The 15,427-nt window shown below is 49.0% G+C and overlaps 2 protein-coding genes across 2 annotated transcripts in view; one reads left to right on the forward strand and one right to left on the reverse strand.

Annotated features, from left to right (window-relative positions):
* Positions 1-348: 348 nt before the first annotated feature.
* On the reverse strand, positions 349-5,035 carry larp6a (La ribonucleoprotein 6, translational regulator a). Its single transcript, XM_076995029.1, has 3 exons — positions 4,271-5,035; positions 2,951-3,149; positions 349-2,209 (listed from the first exon to the last, which is right to left on the reverse strand). The coding sequence occupies exons 1-3, from the start codon at positions 4,978-4,980 to the stop codon at positions 1,106-1,108; spliced, it is 2,013 nt and encodes a 670-aa protein (XP_076851144.1). The 5' UTR covers positions 4,981-5,035; the 3' UTR covers positions 349-1,105.
* Positions 5,036-9,053: 4,018 nt separating this feature from the next.
* Positions 9,054-15,427, forward strand: part of lrrc49 (leucine rich repeat containing 49) — a 32,773-nt gene continuing 26,399 nt past the window's right edge. The window contains exons 1-7 of the mRNA XM_076995075.1: positions 9,054-9,469; positions 9,766-9,834; positions 9,909-9,981; positions 10,162-10,380; positions 10,913-11,015; positions 11,586-11,789; positions 12,670-12,736. Coding sequence (XP_076851190.1) covers positions 9,404-9,469; positions 9,766-9,834; positions 9,909-9,981; positions 10,162-10,380; positions 10,913-11,015; positions 11,586-11,789; positions 12,670-12,736 — 801 coding nt within the window. The 5' untranslated portion in view covers positions 9,054-9,403. The remainder of the gene's footprint in view (positions 9,470-9,765; positions 9,835-9,908; positions 9,982-10,161; positions 10,381-10,912; positions 11,016-11,585; positions 11,790-12,669; positions 12,737-15,427) is intronic.

Here is a 15,427-nt window from a genome sequence, read left to right on the forward strand (position 1 = left end):
GAGCCCAGCGTTTATTGGTTTCTCTCATCACGCAACATTTCTATCCACGTTCCGTGAACCGAGACTGCGGATCCATCTGTGCTGCGTTCAACACGCGTGTGAGCGGCACCGATCCGGTCCGATACCGCGGAGGCAGCATTTCCGCCGTCGCCGCACTTTGCAGAGACCGTACACTAAAAAATTGTATTAAAATGGTTGGCCAGATTGTCCAGCTACCACTACCAGCGCGGCTTCTCTCGCCCTGCTGGACGGTGACAGTGGCAATCATTATGGGTGTGCAGAACAAACGAACCTTCACCGCAGCAGCAGGACTGACCACGAAGCTCTGAAGAAGCGAGGGACGCCAGATGAATGCTACTGTAGTGATTTTATTTGTACAATAGGAAACGCACTGTACATTGCCCCTCATCAGCTGTAAAGGCAGAAGCGAAGCATTTACACGCGACAGCCTGACCTCACTACCCCGTCTTTCGTACGCTACACTTGACCGAAGCCTCCGTTAATAATATACAACATCCCATGACGTATCCCTGCTAGAACAGTCCTCTCCAAAACAACGTGGTCGCAGAAAGGCAGAAAATGACTAAAAAACCAAATTAAAACTCCAAAGAAAAGAATGAAAATGTTCTAGGAGATTACCATTCAATCAAATGCCCAAATGAAAAGAACACTGCTGCTTTTAAGTGTGCAACATTTAACAAGGCAGTGTGGCTATGTACTATCAAAACCACACACCTTAACCACTGTCCACATTAACACACTTACAACGTTCACAATGTTTCATTAGAGGAAGGATACACACCTCATTAAGACCAAAGACATTAAAAAAATGAACCTTTAAAAAAAAATTTCAAGTTTGTCCGTCATGGGTGTGTGGCTGCACATTTCACTCATAACAGTCGACCATTCTCCCAACAGCAATAACAATTTGAACTAAATTAGGAAGTCCATACAAATAAAAAAAAAACAGGACATAAAAATGCATTTCAAAGACAGTCAAGCAGACATCGATGTAACAGCTGGCTGGAATTAAGGGTCATTATGGTCAGACTGCAGTGTGGTGTGTGCTGCAGTGTCAGGGTAGTGAGGGTCCCTCGTGTTCGAGTCAAGTTTGTGTGCCCGCGGTCTTGCCCCGCTCAGCCACAGACACGCCATGAAAACCGCGAGTGCCATCCGGGCCCCTGGGGAGCCGCACCACGCCCGGGGGAAGACCATCCGCATTCTGGATCTTTCTTCCCAGCATGGGACTCCCGACCGGGCTGCTCTCCTGGCTGGCTACCTGTTTCCTCCGCTGGACCCAGGGGCTTCCAGACGGAGTCAGGCTACTGTCTGAGGAGTAGTCTGCCCAGCGGCGTCCCGGCTCAGGACTCAGCCTGCCTTCGCTGGCCAGCGGAGACTTGCCAGAGTGTGGGGCCTTGCGCTGGGCACAGGGGCTGGCCCGGGGGCTGTTCCAGGGGCTGGAGCGTGGCGACACGGCAGGGCTCAGGTGGAAGTTGGGGCCTCCGCTGGTGGGGCTCAGCTTGTTGGAGGAGCGGGACTTCCGGGTGAGCCGGGGCGAGGTGGGGTTACTCTCGGTCTCCGAGGAGCTGCAGGCGGAGTCGTCGCCATGGTACTGCAGCTCGCGCACGCGACTGTTGAGCGAGCGGCTCTTGCGCAACCCACCGGCGCTGCCCCCCTCTCGCGGCCCTTCTTTGGGCACTTTCTTCTTGGGCGGCTTGGTGCCGATCAACACCATCTTCAGCCCCAGTAGGCCCGTGCCGTCCCCACCCAGATAGGCGTCGTGAGCCCTCACCGCCGCCTCCACCTCCTCAAACTCCACCATGGCACATTCCTCGGCGCCCAGCTGAGAGTACCGGCCACTCAACTTCTTCAAGTCCGGCGGCAGGTCCTTGCCGGGCTTCAGGACCCGGACCGAAGCGATCGGACCATACGTCCCGAAGGCCTTCAGGAGGAGCTCCATCAGGCACTCCTGCTGGGCGGGGCTGGGGCTCCCATCGCCAGCTCCGCCCCCTCCTGCCAAAGCCACGCCCAGCTCTGGCCAGCGCTGCAGCTCACTGAGGAGCAGCATGCGACTGGGCAGAGACTCGCTAGCGAACACGGGCACGGCCGTCCGCCGCCTCACCTTCCTCCCCTCCTCATTCAGCTCCAGCAGGGCAGACTGGCGCAACGCGTAGGCCGTGGTCCTCCAGTCCCGGGTCAGGTGTTTCACCTAACACACACACACACACACACACACACACACACACACACACACACACACACACAGAGCACCCTTCAGTTCACCATCGCACCTCAGTTTACACAAATGCAAATAAGGCATGTGGAATCGGTGTTAAATAAACTGACAAAATGACATGCAGTCTTAGAAACCTTTACATTGATCCAGCTTACCACCTGGTTTAATGCCTATTGCATTTGCAGAGGCAAGAAACGCGTCAATGACTCACTCAAACTACCGTATTACTAATTACCAGAGCGACAGTAACATCTGTTGTATATGCTACCAAATGTTCCAAACATAACAAGGTTCATTGTACATGGTACGTCGTACGTTTTCAATAACTGATCTTTATCATGTATTCTCTGTGATGCCCTGAGGACAGTGAGAAGGTTGCATCAGATAAGCAGGAAGTAGAAGCTGGAAGTTACACTGCAGCTTACATGTTTGCTTTCACACGTGTTCAACAAACCACAATTACTTTGGCAGTAATACGACTGTACCAGAACACAGGTCAACAGCCTAAAAGGCGTGTTCTTTTACAAAATCCACAATGACTGACATTTTTTAAATGTTATGACAATCAGCGCTCCCAGGAAGAAGCTGAGACGAGACTGATCCGATATCTCGGTTCAGCTCTTTCTAAAGTACTTAGTGAGACCTAAGTGAGAGTTCACGTCCCTCATATCCCCTGGCAGTACGTTCTAGCACAGATGGGTCAACATCACCAACCTTCTTGAAAGATGTGAGAAGCTTCACGCTGACAAAGCCGAGCTTATTACGGCGGACGTGTTTGAGCAGGAAGGCGTCATGCTCCAGGTTCTGGTCCGATAGGTAGTACTCGATCTGCGCTACAAGCTTCTGGGTCAGCTCAGCATCCGGGGGCTGCCAACTCTCCTCCTCCAGCTCACCGCCGCTCGTGCCAGCACCACTACGCGCAGGAGAGAAAGAAACCGACTTACACCATGGAGCTAAATGGCCAAGATCAGGCAGAAGTTGCTGGTGTTAGCAGAAGCGTGCGTCTCAGATGGGTGTCTGACTGCTCCGCTCCCCAATCACGAAGAGATCCTATTCTGTCCTTCAATGCTGCCAAGTGTCCAGCATTGCTTTGACACTTCTGCCAAACCCTCTCCATCTGACCAGCTTGCAGTGACGGGTGAACACATGGTGCTCCAGAACTGTGAAACGGTGCAAAACAGGGGAATACTCTGGAAACAAATCAGCACTTACAGTTTTCTATTTCCCCCCAAACTTGCTGGTGGTTATTATACAATATGCCTACTTGATTGATCGAAAGAACATCCAGGAATCGAATTAAATTGATGACTCACCGGCTCCCAGCGTCCTCCCACGCCCTTTAAAAGAGCGAGCGCCTAAATAGACCGAACCGAAATATTCACTCTTTTCAACGAGTGGCGTGGTTAAAATGCGGTGAGGGGAAAACCCTTTATAGACAAAACGATGTTCGTCATGCACCTCCCACGCCGCCCTGACCACAAACATCACATTCCCGCCAAACAATTATTTGGAGCGGCATGCTCAAATCGAGCCACGGGCATTCATTCGAAAAGCATCTTAGGCGTGAATCTTCAACAGAGCCTAAAGCTCTTCACACTGCGTGTATTTCGAAAGTGGGCGGTGAACGCCGCTTGAGGCTGCCCTCCCGGCTAATTTACTAAACTTGCGACAACTTGTCAGAATGTAGCCGCGTGAAAGAGGCAGGGCTGAAAGAAGCGAGCCGACCGCTGCATGCCACACGACTGGTCTGGGTCAACAGGGAGAACACGGGCGTGACGCAGGGTGTTACAGCAGGGGTGTTACATCAACAGGTCTGACCATCGCCGGCTCTACGTCAGCGGCATTACTCTGTACTGTGTACAGGCGTTTGCGTAACCCATTAGGTCAGTAGTTGATTTAGTATCAAATGGAATCGCGTGAAACTTTTTAGACAACCCAGAAATGATCACATTTCTCTTCTGTATCCGAACACGGCGAAATACGGGTTATGTTGATAATAAAAAACTTTTGTTCATTCACGAAAAGCATATTCACCTAGATTTATCGTGCTTTGCGATTTCGTCCTCGCTGCAGCTCCCCATGTGAAGATCGATGTTGTTGGAAGAGGTCTCCTCGTCCGGTTCCTCGTCTTCCGCGGCTTGGATAGCAACGGTTATCGTTACCTGAGTGCCCATTTCTTGCAGGTGGTTGTCCACGTTAATTACGTCGACAAGCGAATGAGCAGCGACATCGGACAGCGGGTCGAGGGGGTTCGGCGGTTCCGTGGCCACGCTCATGACAGTGGGGAACGGGTCAGCTCTCGGTTCGTCGGCGTCTTTGGTGGTGCTTCGCAGGTTACTGTTTGCGTTCGGCAGGCAAACGAAATCGGCACCGTAGGACGGATATAAAGTTGGATCTTTGTGGCACCAGCGCTGGCGGATGGTGAAGGGAGCCCCCAGGATGCGCTCCACAGCGTGCCAGAGCTCCCAGATTCTGCCCCACGGAAGATCCGGTGGCGGCGACGCGGGGCTGTCAGCAGCTAGCGAGACACAGCTAGGAGGACGGGAAGCGGAGGGGACAGAATCGTCTTGTGGTGTTACTTCCTCATATGTAAGAGGCTTTCTGCGTTTGAAACGAGCCCTGGGATTGGGCAACGGCAAGTCTCCGCACTCATCCCCAACCCACCAGCAAACGCCCAGCCGAAGCCAAGAGGGAGGCAGGAGGAAGGAGAGTAAGCGAAGGAACGCGTTGACTAAAGCTTGCATTATCGGGGCTTCTCTCTCTCCCTCTCGCTCTCTCTCTCATTTTTTTTTACTCGGAAGGTCGGCGACGCTTTTTTCAGATAGACATATAGGTGTGGCCAATTCATAATTTCACGTGAAGACAATTAGAAGAGGCAGCTCAGCAATCAAAGGCTTTGAGCCACATCCTCGTGCAAATTGGTTAATGGGTTTTGACACAGAGCTGCGAAAGGACGCATGGTATATAATGGCAACATTAATTTTATTTAAAAATTCTTCCTGTGATCAGTTTTACATCAGAATAAATGTAATTTCGGTCCCATAATTTTGCATCGCAAAAAACTGCTCAGTAAACTGGGCTACGTGAATGGAGTCTTCCATTCATAAATATGCATCACGGACCACCGCTCATCTCGCGCAACACGTGTGCAGACGCAGAGTTTACGTTGGCCAAACAGCAGGACTACTTTATTGTGAGTCGTGCGGCTGAGAAGTCGCACACCTGCGCTAATAAAAATCTAGACTGAGAGGTTCATGTCTGCACGTTGCCACTGCTAGTGTCTCGCGGCGGTACTGTTTCAGGAACGCAGCAGGACGTCGCGTTAGCTCTTTCATGATCAGCGGGCTGATGCGCAGAGGTCCTCCTTGCACGGGTTCAAGGCAGGAAAGAGTCGTTCGGACGACAATCTGTAGCCTCCCCCAGACCTCCCTTTTGTTGTCTAGATCAAATATAACCTCATTCCAAAGTGACATGCGCAGTTTGCACGTGTTAATAGACAAAGGCTGTTAATGATCCATTTATCCATGCATGCTTGCAGTGGTTTATTTGTTTAGAGCAGGGCTCAGATACACATATCGTTTGGGGCAGAATACAGACCTATCAATAGTGCACAGTCCAACCAGCTCTCAGCATCTGAACACAGGCACCATCTTGGCCTGTGGGCCACACTGCATTTAGCTGCTCCATGGTGGCTCTGGCCCTAGTGTTTCACATATCCTCCAGGCTGCCTGCTGCTTTCCTCTGGTTAAATCTTCCGTTTGACGGCGTGCTGTTTGGCTGCACGTGGGGAGAGAGCGGTGGTGCGTGGCCCTCCCTCTCCGTGACTCAGTCGGGATATTTATAGATTCCTGTACCCATGAGAACTCCGACTGGCCAAGTCCCCATGTATAATGCATTACAGCAGACAAATTGCATTGATCTCATGTGTTAGGAGTGAGTGTGTGTGTGTGTGAGAGAGAGGGGGGGGGGGGGGGGGGGAAGTGCAGATAATGTGAGAGAGTGCAGAGATTCAGCTAATCTTCATAATTCCTGTCCCCAGGCAAACAACCTCATAAAGGTGAGCAAAGAGAGTGTTTGCTCATCTTTCTGAAGAGGCGTGTCCATATAAAAGATTAAGAGGACCACACTTGCAATACCGGACTGCCATCTTTCGTGTACTTAAACCCTTGGAACTACGCTGCACATTTAAAAGAAACACAGTGTTGTTGAGGGACTGACATTCTTCACACATTTGAATGTGTCCCGTCTGAGGCTAAATGTTTATCTTACAGGCAAGTGATGCTAGCACAGCATGGCTTATATGTAGTTGGTTAGGGTGAGGGGCACACCTGATGTGTGGTTGGTTAGAGTGAGGGACACACCTGATGTGTGGTTGGTTAGGGTGAGGAACACACCTGATGTGTGGTTGGTTAGGGTGAGGAACACACCAGATGTGTGGTTGGTTAGAGTGAGGAACACACCAGATGTGTGGTTGGTTAGAGTGAGGGACACACCTGATGTGTGGTTGGTTAGAGTGAGGAACACACCAGATGTGTGGTTGGTTAGGGTGAGGAACACACCTGATGTGTGGTTGGTTAGGGTGAGGAACACACCTGATGTGTGGTTGTTAGGGTGAGGGGCACACCTGATGTGTGGTTGGTTAGAGTGAGGGACACACCTGATGTGTGGTTGGTTAGGGTGAGGAACACACCAGATGTGTGGTTGGTTAGAGTGAGGGACACACCTGATGTGTGGTTGGTTAGAGTGAGGAACACACCAGATGTGTGGTTGGTTAGGGTGAGGAACACACCTGATGTGTGGTTGGTTAGGGTGAGGAACACACCTGATGTGTGGTTGTTAGGGTGAGGGGCACACCTGATGTGTGGTTGTTAGGGTGAGGGGCACACCTGATGTGTGGTTGGTTAGGGTGAGGGACACCTGATGTGTGGTTGGTTAGGGTGAGGAACACACCTGATGTGTGGTTGGTTAGAGTGAGGAACACACCTGATGTGTGGTTGGTTAGGGTGAGGAACACACCTGATGTGTGGTTGGTTAGAGTGAGGAACACACCTGATGTGTGGTTGGTTAGGGTGAGGGACACCTGATGTGTGGTTGGTTAGGGTGAGGAACACACCTGATCTGTGGTTGGTTAGGGTGACGAACACACCTGATGTGTGGTTGGTTAGAGTGAGGAACACACCTGATGTGTGGTTGGTTAGGGTGAGGAACACACCTGATGTGTGGTTGGTTAGGGTGAGGAACACACCTGATGTGTGGTTGGTTAGGGTGAGGAACACACCAGATGTGTGGTTGGTTAGGGTGAGGGACACCTGATGTGTGGTTGGTTAGGGTGAGGAACACACCTGATGTGTGGTTGGTTAGAGTGAGGAACACACCTGATGTGTGGTTGGTTAGGGTGAGGAACACACCTGATCTGTGGTTGGTTAGGGTGAGGAACACACCTGATCTGTGGTTGGTTAGGGTGACGAACACACCTGATGTGTGGTTGGTTAGGGTGAGGAACACACCTGATGTGTGGTTGGTTAGGGTGAGGAACACACCTGATGTGTGGTTGGTTAGGGTGAGGAACACACCTGATGTGTGGTTGGTTAGGGTGAGGAACACACCTGATGTGTGGTTGGTTAGGGTGAGGAACGCACCTGATGTGTGGTTGGTTAGGGTGAGGAACACACCTGATGTGTGGTTGGTTAGGGTGAGGAACACACCTGATGTGTGGTTGGTTAGGGTGAGGGACACCTGATGTGTGGTTGGTTAGGGTGAGGAACACACCTGATGTGTGGTTGGTTAGGGTGAGGAACACACCTGATGTGTGGTTGGTTAGAGTGAGGGACACATGTCCAGTCTGATGGCATAATCTGTTAAATATGACCTAGAGCAGAATAATGTTACATACTACATGGCAATGGATAACTTCTAAACCAGAGGTCTTCAAACCTCAGGCCTCAAGGTCCAGGTCCAGTTTTTTGCCCTCCCTTTGCCTAGGAGGGTGATGTGGTGATAAAGTGGCCGACCAGTTAAATGAATCATTGACTCAGTCCATGGAAATTAAAAAAGATATAGGGCTGGATTTCGTCATCAGGTCCACATTTAAATGCTGTTTCTATAAACCAAATAAATAATGCATCTAAAAAATGTGACTTTTTGTACTGCGGAACACTGGGGAAGGCATTTTCCAAAAAGAAGGTAGGTCTAGTTACAACCCTATGTGTAACAACCCTACACCCTATGTGTAACACATGGAATGGCTTCTGTGAGGTCATTACTTGGTTGTCAAAAGCACGAAATCACAAGTTTTTAAAAATTGTTTTAATAATAAAGTGCTGGGTTTATAAACAGCCTAATACTAGATACTAATAGTAGGTACGTACACCATGCTGCTGATTGGCCTGTACTTCTGGTGTTCATACAGATGACCTTATTAATATTTCTGATCATTTATATGACTTAAGTACAGATCACTTAGGTGACTGTATTTGTCTATATCTGTAACAGTCAATATGCATCTACAGTTAATTAAAAAAACAGTTTTGTATGAAAATAGGAAGCATCAGGACAACCTTGAACTGGAAAAACCAGTGGTAAAACACAGTCCGTAACTGAAGTGACCAGGAATATGTAAACAAGACAAGTAACTTCCAGTTCAGATCTTCTGACACACCCATTTAACAGCAGGCCACTGATATTACAGTCTTTTGTATCTTCTTATTAGATCACCATCAAAACACCTCGAGCCATGCCCCTCGAAACACGTGGCCCTGCTTCGAAAATCCCTCTAATACGCTCATTGTTTCTACACGGAAGGTGATTATGTGAGACAGGATGTGCTTGTCACTAAGCAGTTAATGTTGGTTACTAAGGAAACAAAGCGTGATAAATCGGATTTGTGGTTTTCATAACATTACTAAAGAAAGATCTCGTGTGGACGTTTAAAAAAATTATCCGAATGTAACGAGACCCAAGTCACTGTCTACAGAGCGTCAGGACGGTTTCTACTTAAAACAATGACACGAACAAAAACAAAGCTGGCTAACGTATCTAAAACAGCAAGCTAGCTGTTTAGCTAACCAAGCAGTTACACGTTTGCCAATAACACAAGCAAGAAGATAAAAGAAAGTCCCGTTTAGAAGTGAACTCCCCTTTCTGGCACTGGGCAGGGTTGGGGGAACGATGGCGCGTTTATTCGTTGACATGCGGTCTCGTAAACGGCAGAGCAGCCGTGTCTCCACACCCACGGTAAGAACCAGAGAACCGGAGAACCGTGCGGGCGTCGTGAACAATAGCTGAGTCAAAACCCCCTGAGTCACGGAACGACACGTATAATTTAGCCATCTCGCTACTGTTCACAAACCAGCCACCAGATGGTCATCTTTTGCACATCAACAACTACAGTGCAAGGCATCCCAAAATAATTGATTGCGAGCAGGTTTAAGGGAATATTGGCACGCTTGGGTGTGTTGATGTAGCTGATGTTTACTGATTGCTGGTGTTTATTGATTGTATACTGGTGCAATCTTTGATCAACCCCACAGGTAAACAGCTATACATTCCACTTGGCAGCAGTGAAATCATTACTGCCTGACAGAGCCACACAGAGACCTGTGAGTATGTAGAGAATCAGCTGTGTATTTGGCCAAAATGTATACCATATTAAAAGTACAGCCTTGCTTCACAGATTGAGTTACGGTTATCAAGATATCCGATAAAGGCCAATACGGACCCCCTCCGAGCTGCTCCAACAAGACAAGGTATTATAGTGTGGAGTTACACTGAAGCCACACTGAGATTCATGTGTGTGATAAAGACACTCAAGCGCTGCTCTAGTAGTAGTGATCTATCTTAATGTGTCCGGTGCCGTATGAATTTAAGGTTGCCAGTTTCTTCCCATTTCACACTCCCTAATCCCGGGTTTCATGCATGTTCTGCAGACGGCAGGCCGGCTGAGTACTGCACATCCCTCCACACACCAGTGCATGCCTTTGTGAATGAGTTTGTGGGGCCAGAGCAGACTCTATTGCGCCCTCCACCAGCTGGGACGGTAGTGGACGGAGGGGCCCCAGCACACAGGGCAAAAGCCCAGCGAGCCTTAAGCAGTGCAGGACTCACATGCTCCCTCAGCAAGGCTCGTCCCCTCCTGCACACTGTAGGTGGGCATCTACAACCACCTCTGGGACCAGGAACAGCTAATCAACCACCACAGGGTGCACATTCACCCTGTATAACTTTTCTGTATGACAGTCTACATATATTATACATTTATTTATATAAGAACAAACATTTATACATACAAGTATAATGACAGCGGTTAGTGATTTCAGTAAATTTTAACTTTATTCGGGTCATTTGTCATTGTCCTGTAACATTGTTTACAATACAAGTCTCATTAGTATTACAAGTATTAGTACAAGCAAAGTACAAGTCTTATTACAAGCATAGTTCAAGTATTAGTACAAGCATAGTTCAAGTATTAGTACAAGCATAGTACAAGTATTAGTACAAGCATAGTTCAAGTATTAAATGTTTACCAGATTTGTGTTGGCTCTTGATGTTCTTGGTTCTGCTAGCTACATCTTCCTCACACATCTTCCTCATGCCTGAGTTCAGATTAGTATGGTTGGGAATGGTGTTCATGGTGTGTGTGTGTGTGTGTGTGTGTGTGTGGCATGGTTGCTGTTCTAGGTGACGCGCTAACGATGAATGTCCGGTCCACTCCGGCTCTTCCTGTTGCTCTCCGCTCCAGGGAGGACTGCTCTGCCGGCCTGGAGCGACTGGATCTGGACCAGTACGTCATGCGGTCCAGTAACCCAGCTTTGAACGCTCCTTCTGTTGTATGCAGATCCGTGTTGTATGCAGAGGCAGGCATAGCTCAGCGTCCTCAGGCTTCAGTCAGTGGTGAACCTTCTTCTAAGTGTTCACGTCTGTCGGAGGCTGAATCGGGTGCACTGGCCGGGTGACAATTGCTCAATAAACTCGCTGGTTAATGAGCGGTGAAATCACACAATGATGAACCATCAGGGGGCAGCAAAGTCCTGTGAAAGAGCAGTGACCTTTCACAGAAACACTACATTCCTTCAGCAGGAGTTGCCATTGTTCAGTAAGCCCCAAAAAAGTTGGATTGAAATTAATTCCTTCAGTATACATTTGCTAATTATTAGATTAATACTAATTCTCTTTTCATAGAAATACCCCTTCATAAGCTCTGCACTGAAATACACGTCAAAATACTGCAAAAAATGTCTCTTATGAGGGCTCATACAGTATGCTTAGGGCTAAAACGGTTTTGCAGTGATTTGATGGTGCTTTGATGGTGTGTGTGTGTGTGTGTGTGTGTGTGTGTGTGTGTGATTCCCAGTCGTAGACTGACTGTATGCCCAAGTCTGGACTCATTGGATAAGCTCCGCCTTCTCAACCTGCAGCACAATCTCATCTCTCAGCTCCCACACCTGGCTCACCTGCAGTGCCTTGCCATCCTGGACCTCTACAACAACCGCCTGACTGACATGTCTGCCATCTCCTCTCTCTCATCACTTCATGTGCTAATGCTCGGAATGAACAGGTGTGTGTGGGCAGGCATGACACACACACACACACACACGCACACACACACACACACACACACACAGTAATCAGAATGTATATAACATGTAAAACGTAAAAAATCACTGTTTACATGTAGCTTTTCTTTATGTTATGTGACTGCTGTTATATTCTCTGTATTTGCATCAAAACAAACAGCTTTAAATATTTATCTTTTAATATGTCTGTCTAAAATGATAGCTCATCTAAAATATTAACATTAACTGCAAACGGTTAGAAAAAGGGAGAGCTTTTGCTTAGAGAAAGGAAGTGCTCTCAGTTAGTTTTATTAATGTGAAGCAGACACTAACCTTTGAGAAGCCTTCACTTACAGGAGCCTTTAGGTGTGAATGGAGCCCATGGTCTCCACACTGCCTCTCTCTCTCTCTCTCTCTCTCTCTCGCTCTCTCTCTCTCTCTCTCTCTCGCTCTCTCCTCTCTCTCTCTCTCTCTCTTTCTCTCTCTCTCTCTCCCTGAAGCCTCTACCTAATTGTGATCAAATGCCACTGGGATCTAATTGCGCAGGTGTACCTTCTGTGCCCCCTGCTCAAACACTGACCTTTCTGCTTCCTCTCCAGTCTGCCTCGTCTCCTGTGAAAGCACAGGCCTTGTACCGTTGGCATTTCAGCCCCATCGTAACAGTAGTGCTCTCTACCCCAAACAGACTGGCCTACAAATAACACACACACACATATAAACACACACACACAAACACACCCACCTGCCAGCTTCAGATGCCGGTGGGTGTTTGAGATCTTGTACGTGCTGCCCTGTTTAACTGTGTTCAGAGAGAATAAACATGTAAGACAGATGAGACCCAGCGTGTCACTGCTCATGAGTTTGATTTTGCTTGTTTTTCAGAATACAAAGAATATGTGGTCTGGACAACTTGTCTAAGCTCGACGTGCTGGACTTGCATAGCAACCAGGTATTGATTTGTGTACTGGCCTCCTGTGTATTTTAGTGGCTGTGGCCTCCTGCTAAAGGCCTGCTCTCTGTTGAGTGCACTAGCCTGCCTGTGCCTGCTGCCACACTGAGTGTGTGACATTTAGAGCCTTCAGCTCCGCCCAAAAGAAGGAGGCTGCTGCCGATTGGTTGATGGAGGGATGATGTTGCGCAGCGAGGAAGTAGCACCTAGCTCAACCCGGAACACCTTTCCTATTTGACTCAGATTAGAACTTTGCGTGGCAGGACTGATGCTTGGGGCAGCAGTAGACCTGAGATGCATCGTTAGTGGGGGGCTGAGTGAGTGGGCTGAGTGAGTGGGCTGAGTGGGGGGCTGAGTGAGTGGGCTGAGTGAGTGGGCTGAGTGGGGGGCTGAGTGAGTGGGCTGAGTGGGGGGCTGAGTGAGTGGGCTGAGTGAGTGGGCCTGGCCCGTCGACAGGGGGGGACAACCGGGTCTGTTGTCCCGGGCCCTAGGGCCAGGGGGGCCCATCAAAGAGCCCAGCAATTTATTTTTTATTTAAAGTCTATAATTTTTAAATAATCTTGAAATCTTTCATTAATATAAAATTATGTACTCATAATAAGCTCAATGGCTCAAATATATATGTTTTTTACCTATCTGCATATTTTCCATTAAGTGCATACACCCCCGCCTCCCACTGGAAAATGGTTTGATCCAGCACCGACTGTAGCCGGCCGGTATCAGCCCAACAGCGGGAAATACAGTGGTGGATAGTTAAAGTAAATACAGAAATCTGGAGCGCAGAAAAGAAAGGAAAAACATTTACCTGACGAATTTTAAAGTTGCATTGTGTTCCAGGTTTGAAAAGTGCTGGAATTTAGGGTAAAGTACTTGAAAATGCTTGAAATTGTAACTACTTCGTTTCACAACAAATAGCTGTCTGACTGAACAGTTCTCGTGAAGACGTTAAGATTGGGCGTTTTGAAAATAAACAACCATTAAATAGACCCTCGCGCATGGGCGGAGCCACTGCGATTACGTCATTTTCGCGCGAACCCTCGTGCCGCTGGCGCTGGGGGGGGTCACATGAATCTTTCTTGTCCCGGGCCCCAGCAAGACTGTCAACGGGCCTGGAGTGGGCTGAGTGAGTGGGCTGAGTGCGTGGGCTGAGTGGGCTGAGTGGGGGGCTGAGTGAGTGGGCTGAGTGAGTGGGGGGCTGAGTGAGTGGGGGGCTGAGTGAGTGGGCTGAGTGGGGGGCTGAGTGAGTGGGCTGAGTGGGGGGCTGAGTGGGGGGCTGAGTGAGTGGGCTGAGTGAGTGGGCTGAGTGAGTGGGCTGAGTGGGGGGCTGAGTGAGTGGGGGTGATGAGTGGGTGGGCTGAGTGGGTGGGCTGAGTGGGGTGATGAGTGAGTGGGCTGAGTGAGTGGGCTGAGTGGGGGTGATGAGTGGGGGGCTGAGTGAGTGGGCTGAGTGGGTGGGCTGAGTGAGTGGGCTGAGTGAGTGGGCTGAGTGGGGGTGATGAGTGGGGGGCTGAGTGAGTGGGCTGAGTGAGTGGGCTGAGTGAGTGGGCTGAAAATGGGGGTGATGAGTGGGGAGCTGCCTCTGTGTTGACTCTCTCAGTGCATGGGCTCCATCCCAGTTAGCTCATCAGAATAGCTGGAAGTGGCTAAGCTTCAATTACCGATGGTGTTCCAGGAAATTCCTGTAATTATGATAACTTTTTTGACAAATGCTGTTTTTTGTGGTATTTTTCAGGAAATGTCCTGTAGGAGAATCCTGTAGATAATATTTTACATAATCTTTTTCACAGCAGGTTAATAATGCCTAAGGGCCTGTCTATCAGAAACTTATGATTATGGCTGGAAACATCAGAGCACTAGTGTCCATACTGCACGGAACTGTCCTGGGGTTTTCTCTGATGCTGTGAGAACAAGCACTCAGACAGAAGTGCTGAGGGAGAGTGGGTGATGTGTCTCAGCTTCTTCAGGTCTGCCTGTCTTCACTCACTTCACTTACTCAATCACTGGCTGATTATGCTCTGTGCTCTGCTGCTTTGGACTGGTCTTTCGGTCCCTCTGCATTGTCCCACGTGAACGGCAGCGAGTCGACCATGTTCGTCAGATGAACAGGACTGTCCTGTGCATGAGATCTAATGGCGTCTAGTCGGGCTGAGCCACTTGTGTCTTCTCTGTGTGATGCTAAATCGACCTCACATCTGCCTCTCTGTCCTCTAGCCCCCCCCATGTTGTTTCCACCCACTCTCTCTTTGTCTCAGATTATTGCCCCTCGTCCCTCACTGATTGGCTGTCCAGAGGCCCCTCCTCTGGTGTGTTTGCTGACTGAGACCTGGTCATGTGCGCTCTAATTAAACACTCTGATGGTGATTAAATAGCAGATATTCTGCTTTTCTGCTACTTTTTTCATTTTTGCTTTTCAAATATTGCTTGACTCTTTCTCTTCCCCCCGTAAAAGACCTCTCATAGCTGTGCATGCGTGTCCCACACAGATAGGCGTGCTGCCTGGGGTCTTTTCTTTTCACCTCCTGTCCTTTGGTGCTTATACAGCAGATCCTCACACAGAAGCAGCTTCTCCTGTCTCACCCAGGCAAGGAAAACTGTACCACACGCTCGTACATTAAACACTAGTGAGCAGAAAGGACAAATAATGAACGTGCCTAGTGGAGCATTACGTGATTTACCATGGCAACTGCAGCC

The sequence above is a fragment of the Brachyhypopomus gauderio genome, chromosome 2 (assembly GCF_052324685.1).
Source record: "Brachyhypopomus gauderio isolate BG-103 chromosome 2, BGAUD_0.2, whole genome shotgun sequence".
Taxonomy (NCBI): Eukaryota; Metazoa; Chordata; class Actinopteri; order Gymnotiformes; family Hypopomidae; genus Brachyhypopomus; species Brachyhypopomus gauderio.